At 37.9% G+C, this 23,932-nt stretch overlaps 2 protein-coding genes across 20 annotated transcripts; both read right to left on the bottom strand.

The window, feature by feature from the left end:
• Positions 1 to 341: 341 nt before the first annotated feature.
• Positions 342 to 14,318, bottom strand: LOC107644269 (LEAF RUST 10 DISEASE-RESISTANCE LOCUS RECEPTOR-LIKE PROTEIN KINASE-like 1.1). 19 transcript variants are annotated; one of them, XR_015883406.1, is made up of 9 exons: positions 13,802 to 14,318; positions 13,590 to 13,697; positions 9,265 to 9,756; positions 8,589 to 9,019; positions 7,441 to 8,455; positions 7,181 to 7,313; positions 6,843 to 7,042; positions 3,104 to 3,482; positions 2,814 to 3,018 (listed from the first exon to the last, which is right to left on the bottom strand). XR_015883406.1 is itself a non-coding variant. In XM_088487563.1 (7 exons), the coding sequence occupies exons 6-7, from the start codon at positions 1,633 to 1,635 to the stop codon at positions 478 to 480; spliced, it is 1,053 nt and encodes a 350-aa protein (XP_088343689.1). In that variant the 5' UTR covers positions 1,636 to 1,655; positions 2,992 to 3,018; positions 3,154 to 3,482; positions 6,843 to 7,042; positions 7,181 to 7,313; positions 7,441 to 8,175; the 3' UTR covers positions 342 to 477. The 19 variants fall into 19 exon arrangements, 11 of the variants coding, with proteins under 11 accessions (XP_088343689.1, XP_088343688.1, XP_088343685.1 ...); XR_015883407.1 differs by having other exon boundaries at positions 6,843 to 7,061; XR_015883405.1 differs by having other exon boundaries at positions 3,154 to 3,482; positions 7,181 to 8,455.
• Positions 14,319 to 18,965: 4,647 nt separating this feature from the next.
• On the bottom strand, positions 18,966 to 21,310 carry LOC148566077 (uncharacterized). Its single transcript, XM_088487365.1, has 6 exons — positions 20,831 to 21,310; positions 20,658 to 20,743; positions 20,387 to 20,465; positions 20,235 to 20,294; positions 19,910 to 20,084; positions 18,966 to 19,402 (listed from the first exon to the last, which is right to left on the bottom strand). The coding sequence occupies exons 1-6, from the start codon at positions 21,308 to 21,310 to the stop codon at positions 18,966 to 18,968; spliced, it is 1,317 nt and encodes a 438-aa protein (XP_088343491.1).
• Between the last annotated feature and the right edge of the window lie 2,622 nt (positions 21,311 to 23,932).

Below are 23,932 nucleotides of genomic sequence, written 5' to 3' on the forward strand. Positions count from 1 at the left end.
CCAAAATCCATAAGACTGCAAAGCACAAAAGAAAAATCTTTTTGGAGTAATGCTAGGAAACTAATTATTTTTAACTAACTCTCACTCAATTTTTTTGAAATTATTTTATTTATCCTAAATTTTAGATTTTAAATTATAAACTCTTAATCTTAAATCTTAAATTATAAACCCAAATTCAAAAATTAGTTAATATTGACTAATTAAAAGTTAGTTTACTATATTTTTTTATCTGTTTATTAACCTTGAATAGTAAGAAGGAATATTGTCATTTTTTAATTAATAACATAACATTTCTATGATATGTTATTCCCAAATAAATATGAAAAATAAAATAATGAGAATTGAGGATAATTTAGATAAATTACATAAAAGGGGAATAACATTATCAGTTTTGGGAATGACAACATCACTTGTCTGTCTAATATTATAGAGACACACACATCTTCTAAATGAAAATGATAAAATCAAAAACCAACACTATGTTATTTGGTGAAATCCCCATATTCCCTTCTTTATACCCTGCAGAGTCTCTAGCACCTGCTTCATAGATGGCCTTAGTTCCTTAGGACATTGCAGGCACTGAAATGCCAACTCAGCCACAGCAGTTATAGATTCTCCAATCTCATTGTCTGGTTGAAAACCAAGGCATGGATCCACCAACTCGTGCAATGCTTCATTTTGGATTTTGTTCATGGCAAGGTGAGACAGTAATGGTACCTCATATGGATTCCATGTATCATCAACCGCTGGCAACGAAGATATAATCTCGGCTAAAACCACGCCAAAGCTATAAGTATCACTCTTGTCACAAACCCTGTGAAATTGAAAATAGTCAGGGTCTATATATCCATTTGTTCCTTGTGGAGCAGTTGAGGCATGAGAAGCAAAAGTAGCAGCCTCTTTTGAAGTTGAAACAACCAAAGGAAGCGTGCGCGAAAGGCCAAAATCGGCTACCTTAACACACAAGTTATCATCCAAAAGAATGTTGGAGGATTTTATGTCGCGGTGAATAATTCCTGAATTATGAAGATAAGCCAATGCACTTGCAGCCTCAATTGCTATGTTCAATCTGGTATGCCAGGGTACTAGAGTGCCTTGTTTCTTACGCTTTCCATGAAGATGATCGGCCAGAGTTCCATTGGAAACAAATTCAAATACTAGCATGAATTCATGGTCATGGCGGTGACAGTAGCCATAAAATGGGACAAGGTTTTGATGGCTCAATTTGCTTAAGACTTCTATTTCATTGACAAACTGTTGAACTTTCTTGTCATTGTTTTCGCGCAAGGATTTGACTGCAATCTGTCTCCCATCTTGAAGTTTACCTAAATCGCAAAGTTAATAAAAATAAAATAAAATAAATACAATCACCACCAAAGAGACAAGACAATCAGAATCTTTATTATTATTATTATTTGAAACCCTCTTACCATGATATACTATGCCAAAGCTTCCCTTTCCGAGTATCCCAGAGGAAGCAAAATGCTTGGTGGCTATTAAAAGTTCTTCATAGGAGAATGTATGAAATTGGAACCCAAAATCTGAAGAAAATTGTTGAGGGTGGTTTGAAATCTGTTGAGGTTGGTTCTTCCTTGTAGTGTAGCATTGAAACCAGCTAAACGGGACACACCTCATCAGGGGTAGAAAGAGTTATGCTGCAAGCAGTGCAAATGCATTTGAGGGGAAAAAAATGAAAGAGAAAAAAACATAGATCTCTAAACAAATAGAGATTCTAATTAATGGTTATATTGACATGAGCTTAAGTTTTGTTAAGTAAACAAAATTAAAGTCTATGAAATGATCAGATATCCTTCAAAGAATACATCTATAATTACTAAGCATGGAAATAGCTACTCCAAGATTAGCTGATATCTCACACTAATTAAGGATTTCAAGAATATATTCTCAAGCTATGTAAAATTTTTAATAGTAATCATGTATCTACAAAAACACTTCTACCACTAAGTAATCATTACAAGGGCTAAAAGAAAATATAAAAATAAGAATGTGAGTTCATATCTAAAACAAATCAAGTGCAGGACAGATTAATTAAGCTTTGCAAAACAAGAAACAGAACAAGGAAGAAAGGTACCGGATATGGATCATGCCAGAAGTAGGCAGCACATAGAAGATGGTAATTTAGGTAATACTAGTAGTCCTCTTGAGAGAACAAAAGAAGGAACTAGAAGGAAATGAGGTAACAATAATTTCACAAAAAAGTGACAGTTGATTTGCTGGTTTCCAAGAAATTAAAGAGGGACTACTGGACAAGATGAATGAAAATAAGACAATGACACGCGTTTTTATTATTTAGCTCCAAACTTTAATTTACTTAATTAATTGTAAATTTATGGTCAACATATACCTTGGCTCCCATATCATCATTGGATAGCAAAGTATGTCAATGAGAAAAGAAAAATCGGATTATTAATCTTTGCGTGGGCCACACTCTAATTTGAACCAATAACTAATATAAAAAAAATTAATTTTGATATACTGATAATGTAAAATATTTTACACTGATGCAATTATATCCGTTCTTTTAGATGACCATTTACACAATTAGTGAAAATAGTAATTACTTTTGATGATATGACATTACGTAATTGAATGCATGTGTAAAATTGTTTTACACTGACAATGCATCAAAATTAAATTTTATAAAATAACTCATTTATCAAAGATTTATGATATATAATTTAGGGTTTGGAAAAATAAGCTACGGTGCTGCATTGAGAATGACCTTAGGTAACGACATCGGTAATAGTGGCAGTAATGGCAACAACAATGGGTCTTAATTGACAACTCCGGTGTTTATGATACTATGATAGTACATATCACTTTATTAATCTTACCGAAATAAGTTCTTATTGTTTTTGTGCTAAACAGAGGTGTAGCAGAATTGTTCACACTTCATAAATCTTGAAGATAAATCTTTCATTTTCAGAACTAAATTGAATTGTCAAACAGTTTAGACATAGCCGTACTCACAATATTCTTATACTCCTCTATGAATCCCTACACAAAAATACAAAAACATAACATCAAAATTCAGAAATATTCATGAATAAAGTGGAAAGAGAATAATCATAACAACACATACATTTTATCCCTTGTAGGATTAAGCACGAGTTGCTTCCACGACAGACTTACTTGGTAAACCTCTTACGGTGATTGCTATTTGACAAGCTCGTCACCGAGCCACAGGCCTGATCCTTTTCATAGTCCTTGCTTCATTAAACGCTGCTTTACTTATAACAACTTCCTTTGCTTTTAAACTCAAAAGTGTTGCTACAATTTGCTCCTGCATGCTGAAAGTACTATCTTGATAATGCCTTCACAGTTCACAGGCTCGATAAGGCATGACTTCTAATATTCCAAGTGTTTTCTCATATGATGGTCCGCGAATCTGATAAATCACTCTTCGCGCTTTGTCGGCCAACATACAAATATTTCTTCCAATGTCTTGTCACTCTCCTGCCCTGCAGAATCAAATCACAATGGGTTATATATTTTCCAAATTACGACTTACTAGATTTACATTCAATACTTAATGGAATATTCAGTAACCTCCGAGCTGAAGATTACAATGTATCCATTGTTGTATGCTGCTATTTTTGCCCACCAATAAACTGTTTGTTAATAACTATGTTGCAAAGATACAGCTATTTTTGCTAAAATATCCTTACAGTACCGGTACACGTCAAATATGTACCAAGTACATTTGAATATGCACCGGACCAAAAAAAAAATTTGGCACTACGGCTAAGTCAGATTTGGGTATGTATTTATATCAAAATAGAAAAACTGCATTGTTTTAGGAGTTTTTTTTATTTTTCTAAACCGGACCTTTTGTTTTCAGGGTCATTTAACCTTTTTATCTTTTCTTTGATAGCTTAACCTTAACCCAAAAAATGACCATTAGTCTCACTTTCCAACTCCTGTGACAATGTAACCTCTAATCCTGGCATTGCCTTGCCAAAATGGAAGACCGATGACAGCAATCATGAGAGCACCAAAACGCGAGCCACATAATAGAGCACAATAGCACCCAGAATGACGTGAGAGAGGCAACGCCTTAGAGTCCAAGCAGGGCAACGACTATCAAAGTTAGTTTCCTTCCCCCTGGTTTGCATTTGTTCCATATTCAATGTCTCTTTCTTGCTTTTTTATAATATTCCCTTCCTCCGATGGAAATTTGGTTCTCTGGCTATTTTATTTCGCATTTGTTCCATCTTCAATATCTCTCTCTTTTTTATTTTGCTCTTTTCCTCTTGAATATTTGGTTCATTTCATCATTTGTGAAGCTTTCTGGTTATTTTATTATATATATATATTTGTTTTTTTTTTCAGGATTATATGTTTACTTTTTTCTTGAATTTTTTTTCATTTATTTCTTTTTGCGGAATTTTTTTTATTCTTATTCATTGTTTTGAAATTATTTATCAAATGTTTTTAGAAAGACCAGATTCTAACACTAATAGTGGTAGTGAAAGTGAGTGTAACTTAATAACTAACAAGTATGCTACTAGAAAATCTAAAACAATTGTCCTGCAAGATAAAAAATCTGAAAAAGGAAATGTAAGTTGGCGTTGCAATTATTAGTGGTTGTTTAAGGAATTTAATTCTAGAGTGAAGACTCATTTGCTAAAGGAAAAGGGATTTGGAATTGGTGTTTGCTCACAAAGTTCCTTGCTACTGAAAATCTAAAACAATGGTCCTGCAAGATAAAAAATCTGAAAAAGGAAATGTAAGTTCGCGTTGCAATTATTATAGTGGTTGTTTAAGGAATTTAATTCTAGAGTGAAGACTCATTTGCTAAAGGAAAAGGGATTTGGAATTGGTGTTTGCTCACAAAGTTCCTTGCTATTTCACAATTCAAATGCTCCCGAGCTTCATATTAAAAGCCTTCATCAAAGGTCTATCTACCACTCTTCTTTTCTTGCCCCTCAGGTTTTCTAGGTAGATTTTAACTTGTAGTTCTATGAACTTGAACAATTTTTGTCTTCTCAACTGATTGTTTCTCTATTTGCTTCATTTCTTCAAGATAGTCAGTATTGACTTATGAGTAAACATTAATTCCAAATCCTTTTTCTCTGAACAACTGAGCCTTTACTCTAGAATAAGATCCCTTGTAACAGCCACTATAATAATTGCAATGCCAAAGTACATTCCCTTTTCCAATTTTTTTACCTTGCAGTACAGTTACATAAACCCAAAGAGGACCATTATTTTCAGATTTTCTAGTAACATACTTGGCATTTATGAAGTTAGACTCACTACCACTATTAGATTGCGTTTACTTTCTGGGACTAGGACTGAGACTGAGACTAGGAGATTGGATTAAGTATTATGTTTGGTAATCAGAGAGTGGAACTAAAATTTCAGTTCTAGGACACAAAATTTCAGTTCCTAGGTAGCGTTTGGAAGAGATACAGAGACTAAAAGTCTGAGACTGAGAGACAGAGACTGAGAGACTGAGACTGAGAGACAAAAACTGAAATAAGTCTCAGTATTGTGTTTGGTGTAAAGTGAGAGACAGAGATTAAAATAAGAATGAAACTCTAATTTAATTTGCACAAAAGATAAAGTTCGAATTCATTAATTGAAATGAGAGTATTTTAGGTGTAAAATGTTATTAAAGTTTTAGTTTCTATCTCCAAATATTTCAGTCCTTTGTGTCCCCACTTTTTGGAAGTACTTAAATACTGAAATTTTGGGAATAGAGATTGAAATTTTAGTACCAGTCTCTGGGCCAACAAACATAATACTGAGTCCCAATCTCCCAGTCTTTGTCCCAGTACCTCAAAACAAAGCTACCTTAATACCTCCAAAAAAAAATGGGAACGCAGAGAACTGAAACTTTAATAACATTCCTTTCAAAAATACTCTCATTTATTTAACTTTTCAAATTTCAAATCTGTCCTTCAATCTCCATGTTTATCTTAAATTAAACATGATACTGAGACATAACTAAGTTCAGTATATTTTACACCAAACACAATACAGAGACTTAATTTAGTCTGTGTCTCACAGTCACAATCTCTCTTCCAAACGCAGCCTTAACGTTGGTTTGGACAAACTTCTACAAAAATATATTTTTTCAAGTGATTTTTTTTAAAAAAATCTTTTAGAAAAGTAAAAGTAATTTTATGTTTAAATATTTCATGAAAAATATTTTTTTATCTAACAATTATGTTTGGATGTGATAATATAAAAGTACTCCTTATTTATTTATAATGTTAAAAACATCTTTTTTAAAGTAAAAAAGATCTTTTGAGAAAAAACTGTAAATTATAACTTCTAAAAAAAAGAGGTTTTTTTTTTTCTAGTGCTTTTATTTTTACTACTAAAATTTTGGCAAACACATTAAAATTTTTTTAAAAAATCATCAAAAAAATATCTTTTTCTAACAACCTAAATTATTAGAGATATAACCATTATCAACTTAAACTTTTAGGAAGAGTGGTTTTATGACATGATATCAGAGTTCTATGTCCGAAAGGTCAAGAGTTCAATTCTTGGTGAGCCATGACATGGTTTCATGACACTAATGACACCCAAACAAGTTCTTAGTATTAGAATCTAATCTTTTTGAAAATATCAGATAAATAATTTCAAAACAATAAATAAGAACAAAAGAAAACATTCAGCAAAAAGAAATAAAAAACAAAATAAAAAATAAACATACAAATCCTAAAACCAAATAAATAAATAAATAAATAAAATAGCCAGAAAATTTCACATACGATAAAATGATCCAATTATTCAACATGGGAAGGGCAAAGGAAAAAAAAAACGCAAGAGACATTGAAAATGGAACATAAGCAAAATAAAATAACCTTGATAGTCATTGCTCTGCTTGCTCTCTGAAGTGTTGCCTCTCACATTTTGTTACCCCGCGTTTGGGTTGGGTGCTATTATGCTCTATCGCCTGTGGCTCGTGGTTTGGTTCTCTCGTGGTCGTCGTCACCGGACTTCCTTTCTGGCAGCGGAGTGAAAGGATTGGAGGACACACCGTCACAGAGGTTGGAGAGCGAGACTAATGGTCATTTTTCATTCTGATGTTAGTAAAGTTAAGCTATTATGGAAAAATAAAAAGTTAAATGACTCTGAAAACAAAAGGTTAAAAAAATCTCCAAAAACACTACACTTTCTCTATGTCAATATAAATACTTACCCAAGTATGGCTTAGCCGTACCTAGAAGATGTCCAAAAATTATCTTTTTGATCTAGTGCATATTCGAACATTCCTAACATGTATTCAACACGTATCCATACCCGGTACGAGTACTTTAACAAAGTAGCCATATCTGTGCAATGTAACCCTATGTTACTAACTTTTACCCCTACAATAAAAATTTCTGGTACATCAAGGTATCATTATTGATTGCAACCATGAATCAATCTGAAAGAAGCAGTAGTATTAGTTATGGTTACTAGTGTATGTAGCTCCAAACTAGGAAGTGGTAGCATGAAGAGCACAAGTGGTTGAAAGCTGAGACAGAGAAGCATCGGGTTCCAAAGCTCGTGTGTTGTTCCCTCTTCAGTTTTCTTCATCCAAATACATAAGAATTGTTCTGTTGGGGCATGAAATCAAATGGCTCTCTCATTCTCTCAACTGGCGGTTAATCATCCTCTCCCTCTCCTTCATTGAAACCAACCTCCACCTTGTTCCATTTCCAGCCGATCCCGATGTTCCCATCCCTATTCATGGGATACCTGCTGCCATCCCTACTCACAATCCTCATCACCGATGGTATCACCTCCAAAGTCTAAAATCCCTAATTCTAGCATCTCCTTATATATTCCCATAAAACCCTAAAAATTGACTTTTGTGCAAGCCAACAGCAACATGTACAAGCAAGATCAATATTTGTTTCAGCTTAAACGTACTTCCACTCTGATTTTCTCTCTCAAGATTTTCTCATATGCTAAAATATCAAGTCAAAATTTCCTATTGGTCTTTGCTAATAGACACTTTCAGTGCCCAAATAGTTTACTCCATACATAGGATTCAGGCGCCATCCAACCCATTACTTTAAAGTTTAAACCACCCACTTTTCCTCATCCATTTCTGGGATTACAACATCCCTCATCGCACCTGCATATTTCGGTTCCAATGGTGCTCCACACTGTGCAAATAATTCAACCACTGCAGGCAGCATAATGTAGTATCTCCTTAACTCATTCACCAAAGGCTTATTATTTTGTTGATCTTGAACATGATAGACATATACTGGTGGTACCAAATCACTAATTCTAGCTTCCTGCCATGCATGCTGCCCATCCCTCATTTGGTGTTTGTAAGCTTGACAATTTCGAACTCGATGACCTTTTGGTCCAACTTGTACTTCTGGACAATATCCACAAGTTTGGACAGCATATGTTTCCATCAGTTTTGAAGATCCACTACACATTTTCTCCCAGGCTTTCATGCCTCCAACAGCAATGACTGCAAAAGAACATGCACAGGTCAGCATGGTTAGTTTCTGTAAATGATAAAGGATGGAATAGAATATGCGTGTCTGAAGAGAGTGGCTAAGGACCAAAAATTAAAAAAAAAAAAAAAGAATTTTTTCTGCAACCTTTGATATCATTAGAATATAGCTCTGCAGGATGTGTGTCTTTATCCATTCTCTTTCTGTTATACCGAAACCCACATGCGTCTATATCTTCTCCAAGAGAAAAATCTTTTGGAAACCGTTTCTCAAAATCAATCATCTTGCCAGCAATGGAGTAGACAGGAAAAGTCCTTCTCCTGGTGGGGTACTCAGGTATGTCAAAGCCAGCCTGGATGCATAATTCAACAATCGCTGGAATTCGGTCAACTTCAAGCATTTCCTTATGTGAAACAGCCCTCCCTATTCTGTCATACAAATGAAATGACTCGACAAGTGGCAGAACATGTTGGATACCTCCTCTGACCCAAGCATGCTCTTTGCTTGAAAGGCTTCCTTGAACGTCACAAGTTCTAATTTTATGGGGTGGATGGCCAACATGAACTTCTCCGCATAAGCTGCAAGGACTCCAGTGTCTCAAATAACATTGTAAAATAAAAGAATGCAAAGGGATGAGAATAAATTATTCACTTGTAATAGCTCCTATTTGCACATTAACAAATCCTCTAAAACACGTGTTGAACAATCATATTTAGTTAAAAGGTTAAAATGCTTGATGTTGAAACTCAGTATCACACTTGAATAAAAGGTCCTACCTACAAGAAGCTAAAAAAGCTCAGATAACCACAACGAAGAGAGTTACCTGCATGTATAAATAGCAGTGTACTTGATAAGTCTTGAAACAGTAGATAATAGTTCAGTTCTTGCAGCATAAACTTCACGAGCAACAGGAACTAAATGTTCAACCAACAAACCATTTTCAGGAGGTTGTAAAATAATCTCACGTGCATTTTGTCTTTCCTTTCTCTTCAGTCTAGCTTCACGCTTTAGCTCATTAAAACTTCTCACAGGTGGTTTTCTCTCAGATTTCTTGAGCTTTCTTGGCAGCTCATTGCAAGTAGGCAAAGTTGAGTACAAAACACCAAAATGCCTATTTATGCCTTTGAGTCGGGCGACAGGAACATGTATAATTCCCTCAAGGAGATTACCAACAGTTGGTACATGTTTCAACAGCATTATTTGTTACCAAGTACATATACACTAAAAAAGTATTCCAATTAAGCTTCTACTTCGTCTCTGATGTCAATGGAATATCAAAGCTTTGCAGATAGCACGATCATAGGAGCATTAGTACCTTAAAAAGTAAAGTTAATATTACAAATTTATCAAATGGATCACAATAACAATAATTAGGAGGCTCACTTTAAAAGAATGGATGGTTTTTAAGATTCTAAGACATTAAACAGAATGGATGATTTTTAAGATTCTAAGACATTAAAAGTATTTAATGTCAAACCATTTCTTTGATAAATATTGACCAAAGAGGGAAACTATCAAGGATACATACTCACCAACAGTCGAGAAAACTTTTTGGTGAACTATTGAAAAGTCATTAAGGAGATAATTCTCTTCAAAACTGATGGAAGGAGCGACATGCAACAGGAGGCAACGAGAAGATTATTTATCGTGTACAAAACAAATAAAAAGTAATAAAAAAAAACTGAAATTTCGTAAACCAAATCAGGACAAACTAAAGGCTGGGTCAATAGATTAAGGCCCAGTTTGGGTAAACAACTTAATTAAGCTCTTTTGGGGAAAAAAAAAAAAAACTTAAAACATAAAGACTTATATTAAAAGCAGCTTATAAATAAGTTATTTTGTTTTTGGGTAAACAACTTAATTAAGCTCTTTTTAATAAATAGGAGTGATAAAATAACTTTTGAAAAAGAGAGCAGTCATATTTTTTTACTTCTTCAAAAGCTCTTAAATAACTTTTCGGAAAGTTAAAAGCATCTTTTAAAAACAGTACCAAACAACATTAATTTGTGACTTTTCATAATTCAAAAGCCAAAAAGTAGCTTTTGCCACTTTCCAAATAGGCTCTAAGTACAATGATGGAAACAGGAAAAAAAATATTGCCCAGCAAGACCATGAACAATTCAAGACATACAAAATTTTGCATAATATCAAAACTAAGCAAGATTCACACCCAACCCATGACACCCGCATGGAGCATATATGACCACTGGAGGAGCACTCAAATCTATTTAAAAAAATGATTATGGACTCTTTCAACCAATGTATGTAAGATAGTACCTGACTAACGCAAATAATCTAGAACAGCAATATAACATGGACTAGGGCAGTACGAGCTTATGAACGATGATTTATTTAAATATCAAATTTCAACATCCAAAATTCAAATAATAGTGAAACTGCAAACTGGACAAACTCCTATTCAGAAACTGGAGTGTTGAATATATAGAACAAAATAGAATTCATATTCTAGATGCATAAAGTCCCAGTGGAGCAAATGTGAGCACCAAGAAAAAAATCACATTTGAAAAGATGGACTCAATTAATTTTCCAGATTTATAACAGCAATAAGGAGGACACCTGACTTGTGTCTGCAGAGTGGAAACAACAAAAATCTAATAGAACCAATAACCCTGAATATTCTATAGATTTAAGCTATTCGTATCACATCAGTCACCGCATTTTGCAGATTAAACTGAAATGCCCAAAATAATAATAATAATGAACTGAATGGCATTCATAATCTAGATCTGTAGAGCCCAATGGAGCAGATGTGAGCACTGAAAAAAAGTTGCATCTGAAATGATGGACTCAATTAATTTTCCAGACTTGTAGAGGTATCAATAAAATGCATTGAGAAGGATACCTGGACTTGTGTCTGGAGATAGTAAATATCCAATTGAAGACAAAAACACTTCAAACATTCCATACATTTGAGTTATTTGTATCTTATCAGTCAAGCATTTTACATGCCTTCTGAAAAAAAAAAAAAAATTTTGACTCTCGACATAGTGAGATGTCATAAAAATTGGATATATAAATCAAGGTTAAAGTTATTTGTGTAATATTATGAATAATGAACACTTCCCCATAAGATAAATAAACTTCCTATCAAATGATTCAATTAAATATTTAAATGTGCTATGTTTTACAATTTTTTTTATGTGAGAGTTGAGGCTACATAACCTGAAAAGGCTAGACATACAGGGATAACCAAAATTTCCAAACTTTGACAGAGATGATACACAAAAAGTTCCCATCTGGTAGGGGTAAGGTTGGGAGCTGCAGAGAAACTTTGGAGACAAAATTTCCGCACTACATTACCAGCAACTTTTGCCAAAAATATATTGTACACTGAAGCTTTCAATCATTAAACATCAACATATAATACAAATCATATTCACTAATGACACTATATCAAATAGTGAAAAGGCAGATCACACAAGAGAGGACCGTGATATATTCGATAATATTCATTGATCTAGCTGGTTATATGACTTAAGTATCAAAGCACCATATGCAATTCATCTGCATCCAATAGGCCAGCAACTATTAGGGCACTGTTTAACCAGTAACATTTGACTCTTCCAGAAGCAACTAGTAGGAACTTAAAGCAATCCACATCACATTGACACAATGAAAAATCAACTACTCTTGAAGAACACTGTCAAGGAAACAATCATTCCCAATATCAAATCTTCCACAATGTATGCATCACAACATCAATAAAAAATACTTTAACCAGCAAATAAAACAAAACTTGAGCCAAACTGAAATGAAAAAATGGTGGACATTTGCAGCAACGTTATCATGTAATAACATGAACTGAAAACATATAACTGCAAAGCAAGCTTAACACGAAAACTAGGCAAACCTTCAAAGCACGTGCAGCCATCGCCCCTTCTTTCTTTCATATTTTCTCGAATAAAAGAAAAGAGGAGAGGGAAAGGGAAACCCACGGCAATATAATGTTTAAGATAACATCTTTGTACCAAAATTAAGCTGTACTCATTTAAGGTGTTAGCAAGAGGACATTGTTAACCAAAAGCAACTTGAATCTGATTCAGCAAAGGCCAAAAGGAAATTTTGACTGGAAATATCGGAGTCTTGAGAACATTTGGAGAGAAAATCAGAAATATTGGAAGGTATTTGAATCACCGCAGATAATGAAATTAAAAACCTCATCACTGTCATCAGTAAGCAAAATAAATGGTACAAGCTTAAATAATTAACAATATAATACAATGCTCAGAAAAATTTTAGAAAAAACAGAAGCTAAGCTTATAGTAACTAAGAAAAAATTTACAGAAGCTACACCTACACACAGATATTCCGCCATTAACAATTTACAGTTAGAAATGAGTCAAAGCAGTAAGAAACAGTGAGAACTGAAGCAGAGGAGGCTACACCTATAGATGGTTGCGGCGGCGGCAACGACGGAGGGAAGCAGAGGAGCGACACAGTGCGGCGACCAAGGAGAGATTGACAGAGTCAAGGGCTGGCGACAGTTGGAAGGCGAGGAAGAGATTCACAGAATCAAAACCTGAGTGTGATGAGAGAAAGAGAGGCGAGGGTTGAGACTTGAGAGAGAGAGGAAGTGACAGACTATAGAGTATAAACTATAGAATGAAGGTGAGGCAGAGGAAGTGAGTGTGGCTGTGAGAGTAGGGCCGGCTAAATTCGTGGGCTACGGATTTTGGTTAGTCGAATGGTCAAATCACTCATTCGCTTAAATAAATGTTGGAAGTTCGAATTCCGTCTTGTATATACAGCAACCCATTATCTAGTGACAGACTTTTAAATGAAACTCCAATCCGCGACGAATTAATAAAAAATAAATGAATCAATCTGCGAGTATATATGGGCCGAACTCAAATGAGTCGGATTGATTCATTTGATAGGCTTGTGTGAAAGAGTGCAATTTGAAAATTTTAATATTAGGCTTCTCAGGAAAGATTCAAGCTAAATCAAGTACTGTGGCAAAAGCCCAAGCAATAAGACAAGCATTAATCATAGTGAACAATCTACAAATAGGCAGAACTCTAATAGAATCAGACAACTTAAAGCTCATTCAAGCAATCAAATCCAAGACAATTATTGGAGAAGCATTAGCTATCATCCAAGATATTCAAATTCTAATGGAGAATTTACCTGAAAAGGGAATGACTTGGACTCCCAGGATAGGAAGTCGTCTAGCTCATGCAGTGGCAAAGGCAGCGGAAGCAGAAACATTACGTTCGAGCTGGAGTACTCAACCACCTGCAGACATACAAAGCATCATTAGAAAGAAGGCTCAAATGTGAAGTAAGAATTAGAAAGACTAATGGGAAAAATCAAAATAGGTAAAACGAAGAGGTTTGAACCAGGGAATGAGGCAGGGGAGTCAGAATTCAATCCAGATCGTTTATGATCTGAGGCAGAGAGCCCGCATGCAACCTAAGCCGACGCGGTCACACGGGTAGGTGTTCCAGGTTTGAGTATCAACCGGATCTTCACAGGTGGGGTTGAAATTGAAACCGGGGATATGAAAAGAGCTGGAGCTGCGGTAAGATGAGACAGACGAGGTGTCAGCTGCGGTTAAAGCGGCGGCAACCTATGGAGGTTGTGGATTCGGGCTGCTGGGCGAGGGAGGGCGTCGACGGCGAGGTCCCGACTGCTGCTACGGAGGCAAGACGGTTGCGATGGCGGCCCAGACACGAACAGTCGTCGGCGGCGTCGCTATCACGCAGGGGTCCGATCACCGCGCTGGATCGCTGAGGAGAAGTGGCCGCATCGAAGCCTTGGCAAATACAGCATCTCTCTCGTGGCAAGGGATGGGGAACATGGATGGATTCCGGGTCGGTTAGGGGCATGGGTCTCTGTTCTGAACTGGGCTGGACTGTTGGCCCGGCTCCCTGTCCAAAAAAAATTATATTTTTCATAAAAAATTAAAATTAAAATGAACTATTGAACTAATTTTTTATATTTTTAATAAATAAATAAATTATGAAATTATAAATATCTAAACTAATGTAACTTTTTTTTTAATCATATCATACTTTCTTTTTTTGTGTTTGGTCGATCATTGTATAGTAATTAAATTGGGTGCAAAATTTTATCATAATGGTCATATTTTGTGCAAAATTTTTTTGTGCTAGATGAAAAGTAAATTTTTTAAACCTTGCTATTTTCCTGGAAAATATTTATTAAAGATAAATATGTGCATAGTTAACTAACTATGTTGTTTTTATGAATGGTATATTAATACCATAAAATATCTAAACTAAAAATTAATTGCTTAATAAAAAGAATATGAGGTTTTTAATAATTTTTTTTGAAAGATTACGAAATCTTTAAACCAAAAAAAAAAATATTTTCTTCGACTTTTGATATTTAATTTCATGAGACTAGTTAATCTATCTGTCTTCAAAACATACTTACGTGATACGTTAATCAGTAATATATCCTCTATTTAATTTTTATAAGTAAAAATAATTTAAAAATCACTAATATTTTTTAATTTTACACCGTATATTTATCTAATGTATTTGAAAAAATAATAAAAAATAAAAATAAAAACTAAATGATCTTGATAATTATCCTTAAAAGACAATGAGACTCTAAACAAAAAAGAATTTGTTAATTCTAGTTGGTTCTTAATGGATAAATCAACAATTTAATATGTCATGTAAGTTTATTCGAATAATATAGATAAAAAATAGGACAAAAAACTAGAATAAGCCAAGGCAAGAAATGTGTAACCTAAATACGCCAAAGTGAAAATCGTTTCAGCAATAAGCCAAACGTGAATTTTATGTAATTCGAACCAGGGTGGTTCGAAATACAAACCTTAATAATTCGAACCAGGGTGGTTCGAATTAGGTGAAGAGGAGCTTTGTGTGTAATTCGAACCAATGTGGTTCGAACTACTAACCCAAGTAATTCGAACTCCTCTAGTTCGAACTATAGCCAATTGTGCAACGTATGTAATTCGAATCAGGCTGGTTCGAATTACCCTTGGCATGGTCCTTCATAAATCGAACCAAGCTGGTTCGAATTAGGGGTGATTCGGCTATATAAGGAGTTCGAATCACCCTCATTCGAATTATTATTCCTTCCCCCTACCCCACCAAATCTCAGAGAAAACGACACAGATTCTCTCCGAGGAAGACCTGAACGGAATACTCTGCTGATGGGGGACGATCCGGCACGGTTATATCGCTTGAACGGAGTCGCTCATATAGCCGGGGTCATCAACGATGAGGTTAGTACGGAAATATTTTTTATTATAGCGGTATTTGTGACTTAGTAGTTTTGCATGTGGGTTAGATGGTGGTATATGTTAGTGGTTTATGTAGGTGGTTTATGTTAGTGGTTTAAGTTAGCGGTTTAAGTTAGTGGTTTATGTTAGTGGTTTAGGTTGGTGGTTTAGGGTAGTGGTTTATGTTAGTGGTTTAAGTTAGTGGTTTAAGTTAGTGGTTTTTGTTAGTGGTTTATTTTGGTGGTTTATGTTACCGGTTTTTGTGAGTGGTTTATGCAAGCGGTTTATTTGAGTGGTTTAGGGTAGGTGATTTTCGTTAGTGGTTTTATGTTGGTGATTTGTTTGACTTGTTTGATTGTAGTTGTTTTACGCTAGATGTTTTATGTAAACCGGTTTAGTTAAGGTTTTTCTTGTTAGTGGATCTCGTTAAGCCGGTTTATGTTAACGGCTTAGTTGTGCGGTATATGGGTTTGTTTTCCAGTTGCTTATCTTTAATGTAATGTTATGCGGTTTTATTTAGCAGAATGGTTTGTTGATGATTTATCGCGTTGCTTACGGTTGTGGTTGGTTTTTAAACTGGTTTTAACTATGCGGTTCATTACTACTCGCAGCCCCAGCGATGCATTAGGAGCATGCGGCGGCAGCAGGGCATGCGACTTGATGATAGATACGTTCCGTACTTGCAGATGGCAGGTCTATACCATCTTGCAAGGTTGAACGACCGATGGTTCCGGCTAGACGAGGCCCTTGTCAGTGCATTCGTAGAGCGATGGCGTCCCGAGACGCACACGTTTCATATGTCGTTCGGAGAGTGCACTATCACACTCCAGGACGTGGCATACCAGCTGGGTTTGCCAGTGGACGGCCGTTACGTGAGCGGGTGCCTGTCAGAGTTCCATATATACATCGAGGGTGGCCGTCCAGCCTGGGTCTGGTTCCAGGAGTTGCTCGGAGTTATACCTCCTCCTAGTCAGGTTCAGAAGTACGCCGTGAACTGCAGCTGGTTTCAGGAGACTTTTGGCGAGTGCCCGGAGGATGCAGATGAGGAGACTGTGCGCCGATATGCCCGTGCGTACATCATGATGTTGTTGGGCACGCAGCTGTTCGCGGACAAGTCCGGGAACCGGATTCACATCAGATGGCTTCCGTACCTAGCGAGGCTGGAGGAGCTGGGTACCTACAGCTGGGGTTCTGCAGCACTGGCTTGGTTGTACCGTTGCATGTGCCGAGTGGCGAACAGACATGTCGTCAAGTTAGCCGGCCCGCTTCAGCTACTTCAGTCTTGGATCTTTTGGCGCTTTCCTCGGTTTAGGCCTGCAGGATATGAGACGTTCAGCTAGCCGTTGGCCTCGAGGTACTAGAAACGGCCTTATCTGTTTCAATTTTACACACATCACTGCATTTCATTAATAGTCTATTGCATACTCTAAACACATATTTCAGTTGATGTAACACATGTGTATGTTGCAGATGGTCAGGTTACAACCCTTCCGGGAGCGAGAAGGGTCCTAGAGTGGCGATGTGGAGGCTCAGGATAGACCGATTACAGGACAGGGAGGTGAGTATGCAAGTTAACAAGTGTCCTTTTATAAGCAAGATTTTCTATTTGGTTCCAACAGTTGCCCTGACAAGAATGGCTTCCTTGTGTTGTGCAGTTCATATGGATGCCGTACAGTAGCCCCGACGTACTTCAGGTTTTGCATCCGGAGGTTTTGGAGCCTCGGCATATGGCGTTGTGGCGCTCTGTGACCGCGCTGATCTACTTTGCTGTCATAGAGTGGCATCAGATAGATCGTGTTCTTCCGCAGTTTGGAGGGGTTCAGCCCCCTCTGCTTTCCGTCCTGAACATCGACTTTCTGATGTCCAAGGATGGTAGAGGTGGTGATCGGTGGTTCCCGTCTTATTTGGAGAAGTGGCATCTCTACTGGGACTCTCGTCAGGAGAGTGTGCTGAGGTTCGACGTTGTTGCCGACCCCGGACCGTCGCATGAGTTCCTTGATTGGTGGAGTCAGCATGGGAAGAGGTTCTTGTCTCCGGACACACAGCTGGGGGATCCTAGAGCAGTTTCGGTTCCAGTTGAGGCGTCACAGCGAGGTCCGGGGCGAGTTCCTGACATGGATCGTCCTGAGGACGTGCCGGACAGGCGTAGGGTTGAGAGGAGGATGGGTGTGGGGACACGGCGGAGCCAGCGTGAGTTTAGGTGGCCTGATCATGGTATGGACGATGATCACGACGCCGGTCCAGTTAGAGGCGGACGACGAGCTCAGGGAGGTAGGGCGAGGGGGCATGCTGACCGTGGGGACGACGACGATGATCAGCATGGGCCCGTTGGCGGGGGTGGTTCAGGGGCTGTTGCAGCTACGGGTACTAGTACACACGATGGCGGTCATGTGGATGAGTGGTATGGTACAGGGATGGGTGACGGGGCTGACACGGGTGACGCTGGACTTGGATCGGGCCCTCTTGGACATTACTTCGTAGGTGTGCCAGCCGATGACCAGCCTGAGCAGGGGGGTACACCTTGGGTTATCCCGGGTTCACAGTGGTCAGACTTTATTGGGTCCGAGACGCTTGTTGGGGACTTCGGGAGTCCACGCTTCCTAGAGGAGATCAGCGCCATCATGCAGGGGAACATCACTCCCCGCAGTGGTGGTCAGAGCTCAGGCACACAGGCCCCGTTAGATGTTGATCTGAACGAGCCTCCATCGTCATCTGGTGGTCAGTAGTTCTGTCTCGGAGGTACCCCTCCATCCGCCTTCACCGCTGCATCACAGTCTGTCGCAGGGGTGGCTGCGGCACCCCTGCATGTTGCGCCACCTGCACAGCCTGCCCCGCAGGAGGATGGGGATGACATCGAGGATGAGGAGCCGTTTATCCGCCGAGGTCAGAGGGCACGGGTAGCCCGTCGCTGTGGTACTGGATCGCATCTGTTTAGATGATGCACGTTTCATGTATTTTTTTCCTATGGTTCAGTCGTGTATGATAACGATATGTACTTTCCTTGTTATGTTGTAGTCTATTTACCTATGTTATTTGTTATTTGTGTTGTGGGACATTGACTATTTATAATCATCGAATCATGAAACAGTTTAGTGTTTACCTTTGCATATTAAAATTTGCATCGACGGAACTTGTAGCAGTATTCATAATGAAAGACAACATATTCATTACTACTCACAACAATCAAAGTACAATGTATAAAGATCAAACAGTTACATACGTGCTAAGACATTGCATCTAACAGGAAAACTAAAATGTAAATAATAGTAACACTAACTACATGCCCACTAATGACGTCCTGCCTGAGACGATCCTCCAACCTGTGGGCAACAACGTCGTGTGTGTCCGGGTTGGCGACATAGGCCGCACCTCTTTGGCCGATTCGGATCTGCCTCGTCCATATTCGTCCGTATCATTGTGGATCTAGGACGACCCTCTCTCGCACGCCTCCTGTCAGGGTCCGGAATCACCGTGGGCCCGTCGTAAGGTGGCCAGAAGCCCTCCGGGATCGGAGGTGTGAATCCCATCCGATACACACTGAACACCGAGCTAATCTGATAGACGCTGTGAACGTAAGAGGTCCAGGTGAGCCGTGAGTAGGCACAGCATGCAAGTGCGTGCTGACACGGGAAATGAAGCGCCTGGAAGTACCCGCAGTCACATGTCCACGATGCAAGCGATACTCTATAGGTACCCAAGGAGAAAGAACCAGTAGGAGTGGTCTCTGCTACGGTGAACTCGGAGTTATCCCGGTCATACAACGTCACCGTGAAGCACCTGGCCGTCTTCAAGTTGGCCTCAATACACTTCACCAAATGCTGACTGAATTGTTGTCCGGTTCCCATCTGCGCCTCAGCCTCTCTCCCCTTGCGGACAAAGAGTTCCGCAAGCCTACAATATGTTGCCTTCACCAGGGATGCTACAGGGAGATTTCTGACCCCCTTGAGGATTGAATTCACACACTCGGAGATGTTCGTCATCATGTGACCAAATCTCCGACCCTCATCACGATGCTGAGTCCACAAGGAGTAGTCAATCCGGTTCGCCCAGTCACACATCGCCGGGTCTTCAGACCGAAGAATATCAAACCAGTAATCAAATTCAACCTCGGTCTTCGCATACGCCGCATTGACTAGTAGCCTCCTAGCATCTTTGCCCTTGAAGGTAAGGGCAAAATTAGCCGCTACGTGTCGTATGCAGAATGCACGGTACGCAGATGGCAGTAACCAACCTCCGTCTGGGGCCTCAAGCGCAGCCTTGATGCCGTTGTGCCTGTCCGATATTACCAGCAGACCGGGCTGCGGGGTCACGTGCTCTCGAAGATGCGAGAGAAAGAATGTCCAGGACTCTGCATTCTCACCCTCCACCAGGGCGAATGCGACTGGTAGAATGTTGGAGTTCCCGTCCTGTGCAATTGCGATGAGCAACGTTCCCCCATACTTCCCATACAGATGTGTGCCGTCAATGCTGACTAGCGGCTTGCAATGACGGAATGCCTCGATGCACGGAGAGAAAGTCCAGAAAAGTCTGTGGAAATACGCTTGAGACTCGTCCACCTGTCCTCCAACTCGAACCGGGCTCGTTCTCAGGACCGCAACACTTCCAGGCATCGTCAGCTGGAACCCAACACCCACCTAGGGATGTCATTGTATGACTCATCCCAGTCACCGTAGATGAGGGCAATAGCCTTCTGCTTTGCCATCCATACCCTCCTGTAAGTCGGCCTAAAACCAAAATGCGCTGCCGTGGCGTTTAGGAGCACCTTTATGCTCACGGATGCGTCAGCCCTAACCATTGGCATAATGAACGCCGAAATCACATGATAATCCAAACTCCTGTGGTCGCTAGAGATGGATGTGGCCAGGCAAGTGTGAGGTCCGTTGTACCGTTTGACCTCCCAAAGACCCTTGCGCTTCCGGAGACTCAGTCGAATCAACCATGTGCACCCATTCCCAAACTCGGAACACTTGCCCACATACCTGCGGTGATCGGACTCCAGCACCTTGTACTGTACCCCTCGCCGGATGCTGTAACTCTTCACACTTAGCAGGGCCTCGTCTTTATCCTGGAATTGCTGACCAACCTAGAACTCTGTCAGACCAGCAGTCCCTTCCGCATCTCTAGCTCCGAATCCAACAGCGTGCCCTAAAACCCCCTCATGCCTCATGGCGTCCAAGTCCAATGAGGAAAAATGTGGTGGATACTGCTGTGTGCCAGAGCTAGAACCACCGCCTGCCAATGCAGGACCAGTCGCTCCAACCTCGTCGCCGCTGTCATCCTCAATCGTATCCGGCTCGACGTCGTCCTCATCTGCATCACCCAAGACTCCGTCTTCGACGCCAACCGGTGGAACGCCCTCTAAAGCGTTCGGCATAATATCAAAGGATCCTGCATCGACCCCTACGCCGTCATTCAGATCAACAGCAAAAGACGGGGAGGCGACAAGTTGGACCGCTGGCTCGTACACTGGGACGGAGGAAGAAGCCACGGCAGCCCTGGAACTGGAGCCAGCTGCCGTGGCTACATTGGTGGTATTCCGTTTGGAACCCCCTGAGCTGGATACCACATCAATCAGCTTTGCGAGCAACTCTGGTGTCCTCACCTCCGGAAACTGCCTCCGACAAAGAAACATGACTTGCAGGTCCTCATCACTACCAATCGTGAGACAATCATACTTCACCGTATCGTGCAGGATCGTGACTGGAATGCGATAGAAAAACTTCTTAACCCGCTTCGCACCTTCCAGGCCAAGTTTCATCAGCACAGATCTAACAAGGTCATCATAGCTTGTCGTTGGATTCACGACAATACAGAGAGGATCCTTATCTGTGAACTTCACTCCGGAACAAGTTTTCCTCTTAATGGATCCTCTGTGGTGAACCAGAACAACAAAACTCTCCTCCCTAGCCATCTTACTGGTCTAATGAGACCAACTCACGCTTAGAACGGTTATATAGAGGTCTATCTCCCACTAATTCGAACCGGCCCGGTTCGAATTATGGTTTGTGTAATTCGAACCAGCACGGTTCGAATTACTCAGGCCAGATCTCTCTCTATAATTCGAACCTCCCTGGTTCGAACTATGTGCAGCCAAGGTTCGAACCAACCTGGTTCGATTTATGAAGAAAATTTTGGTGGGAGTTCGAACCACATTGGTTCGAATTACATTCAAAGCTACTCTTCTCCTAATTCGAACCACCCTGGTTCGAATTACTAAGGTTTGTAGTTCGAACCAACCTGGTTCGAATTACATAAAAATAGCTTCTGGCTTATTGCTGAAACGATTTTCAGTTTGGCGTATTTACGTTATACATTTCCAACGTTGGCTTATTATGGTTTTTTGCCCTAAAAAATATTGACAGATGAGCTAATCAGTCTCATAAAAATAAAGATCAAGAACCAAAAAAGATTTTTTTTTTTTGAGTATTTTGTTGTCTTTCAAAATAATTGTCAAGACATCCTGTAAAGTTTTTTCTCTAATAGAAATGTGACCAAAATAAAAAAAGCAATAGGTATAACATTGGTCTTCCTTGAAAAAAAATTGGCCTCCATACTTTGGTACTCTTTTTACCCTTTTTATTATTGTTTTTATTATTTTAATTTATTATGATAGAAAAAAAAATTAGTCTATTTTATGGGTTATATACATATATTTAAATAATATAATTATATTATCTATTTTTATGTTTTGACATATATATATATATATATATATATATATATATATATATATATTAGTTTTATTGTTGTTTTGAAAAATAAAAAATAAGTCAAAATTACTTATAAATTTAGACCTTAATATGAATAAAATCAAGTTTATTATTTTATTTCATTTGAAATTTTAAAGTTTAATAGGAATCAATAGTTAAATATAAACAGAGACTAAAGATCTTATTTCTTAATATATTAAAATCACCTTATAATTCTTACCAATCAAAGAATTGTTATATTTTGATTAAGAAAAAACATAAAAATACCACGCATTAGAATCTTCAATAACAAATTTTAGGATGATAACTGAGAATTGCATAAAAATCAAGAATTAAGGTCTTTCAATTATGCTTATAAGTTTAAATTCATTTTTATTTTCATATTTTTTTAATAATTTAATATAAATAATCTTAAGTTAAGAAATTCAAAAATTTTAACATATTTACCAATAACTATTTAAATTTTAAGCACGCCACTTTATTTTTTTCATCTATACTTTTACATATATATGTTTTTTTGATAATTTCCCAAACATATATTTAAGTGAATCAATATATAAAAAAAAAACTCAGTTTAAAAACATTTTTTTGTATTAGTTTAAAAACATTGTTATTAATTTTTTTAAAATTTTAAATAATTCTTCATAATTGATTCCAACCAAATCCAACAACATAAATAAAAGAACCATGAACTATCAATAATCAGGTTATTGAGTGATCCAATAAGATAGCAAGATTAAAAAAAAGACCAATCATTAATAACAAATTATTTAGGAGGAGAGAAAGCTACGCCACTTTCAGCTACTGTAAACATTGACACCGCTTCAAGCCTTCAATTGAAATGTTCGGACATAGCAGATCCCTTGGTATCACTTAGAGCAAGTCCTAACAAAAAATTCTCTCTAATCCCACTTTTCATAAAAAAAAAAAGTTACATCAATTTTTATGTAATAAATAATAAAAAAAAATAACCAAGTTGGGTTGGTCTAGTGGTTAGTTCACTAGTCCGCTTAAGCAAGTGTCGTAAATGGAGCTCCGTACCGCGACGGATTAGTCGTTGACCTGCCGGGTTGAAGAATACCGTGGGAAATAAAAATAAAAAAATAATAGTAAATAAAAATTAAAAGTATTTTTTTACTTTCTAATAAGAAAAATAAATTTTGATCTTTATTATAATTTATATTTATTTTATTTTATTTATTTTAGGCCCAATTATGATTTGACTTATTTTTATTTTAGTAAACTTATGAATTAGCATTTTAAATCTAAGAGGTATAAAAATCTTGTAGCTACTTTTTTTTTAATTGATTAATAAAAATTTTGTTTGAGTTTTTTTAAAAGATTTGGATGTAAATAGAAGAAAAAGAGTAATTTCTTTAATTATTGCATCAGAAAATTAAATTAAAATAAAAATGTCCTTTTCTTTGATTTTTATGTTATCGTAAATTCTGTTTCATATCAAACTTCCTCTTTTTTGACACAAAAACAAAATAGAGACTAAATTTTTTTTGTCACTAGAATTGCTCTTAGTAAATTGACAAGAC

The sequence above is a fragment of the Arachis ipaensis genome, chromosome B5 (assembly GCF_059453495.1).
Source record: "Arachis ipaensis isolate K30076 ecotype BB chromosome B5, ASM5945349v1, whole genome shotgun sequence".
Taxonomy (NCBI): domain Eukaryota; kingdom Viridiplantae; phylum Streptophyta; class Magnoliopsida; order Fabales; family Fabaceae; genus Arachis; species Arachis ipaensis.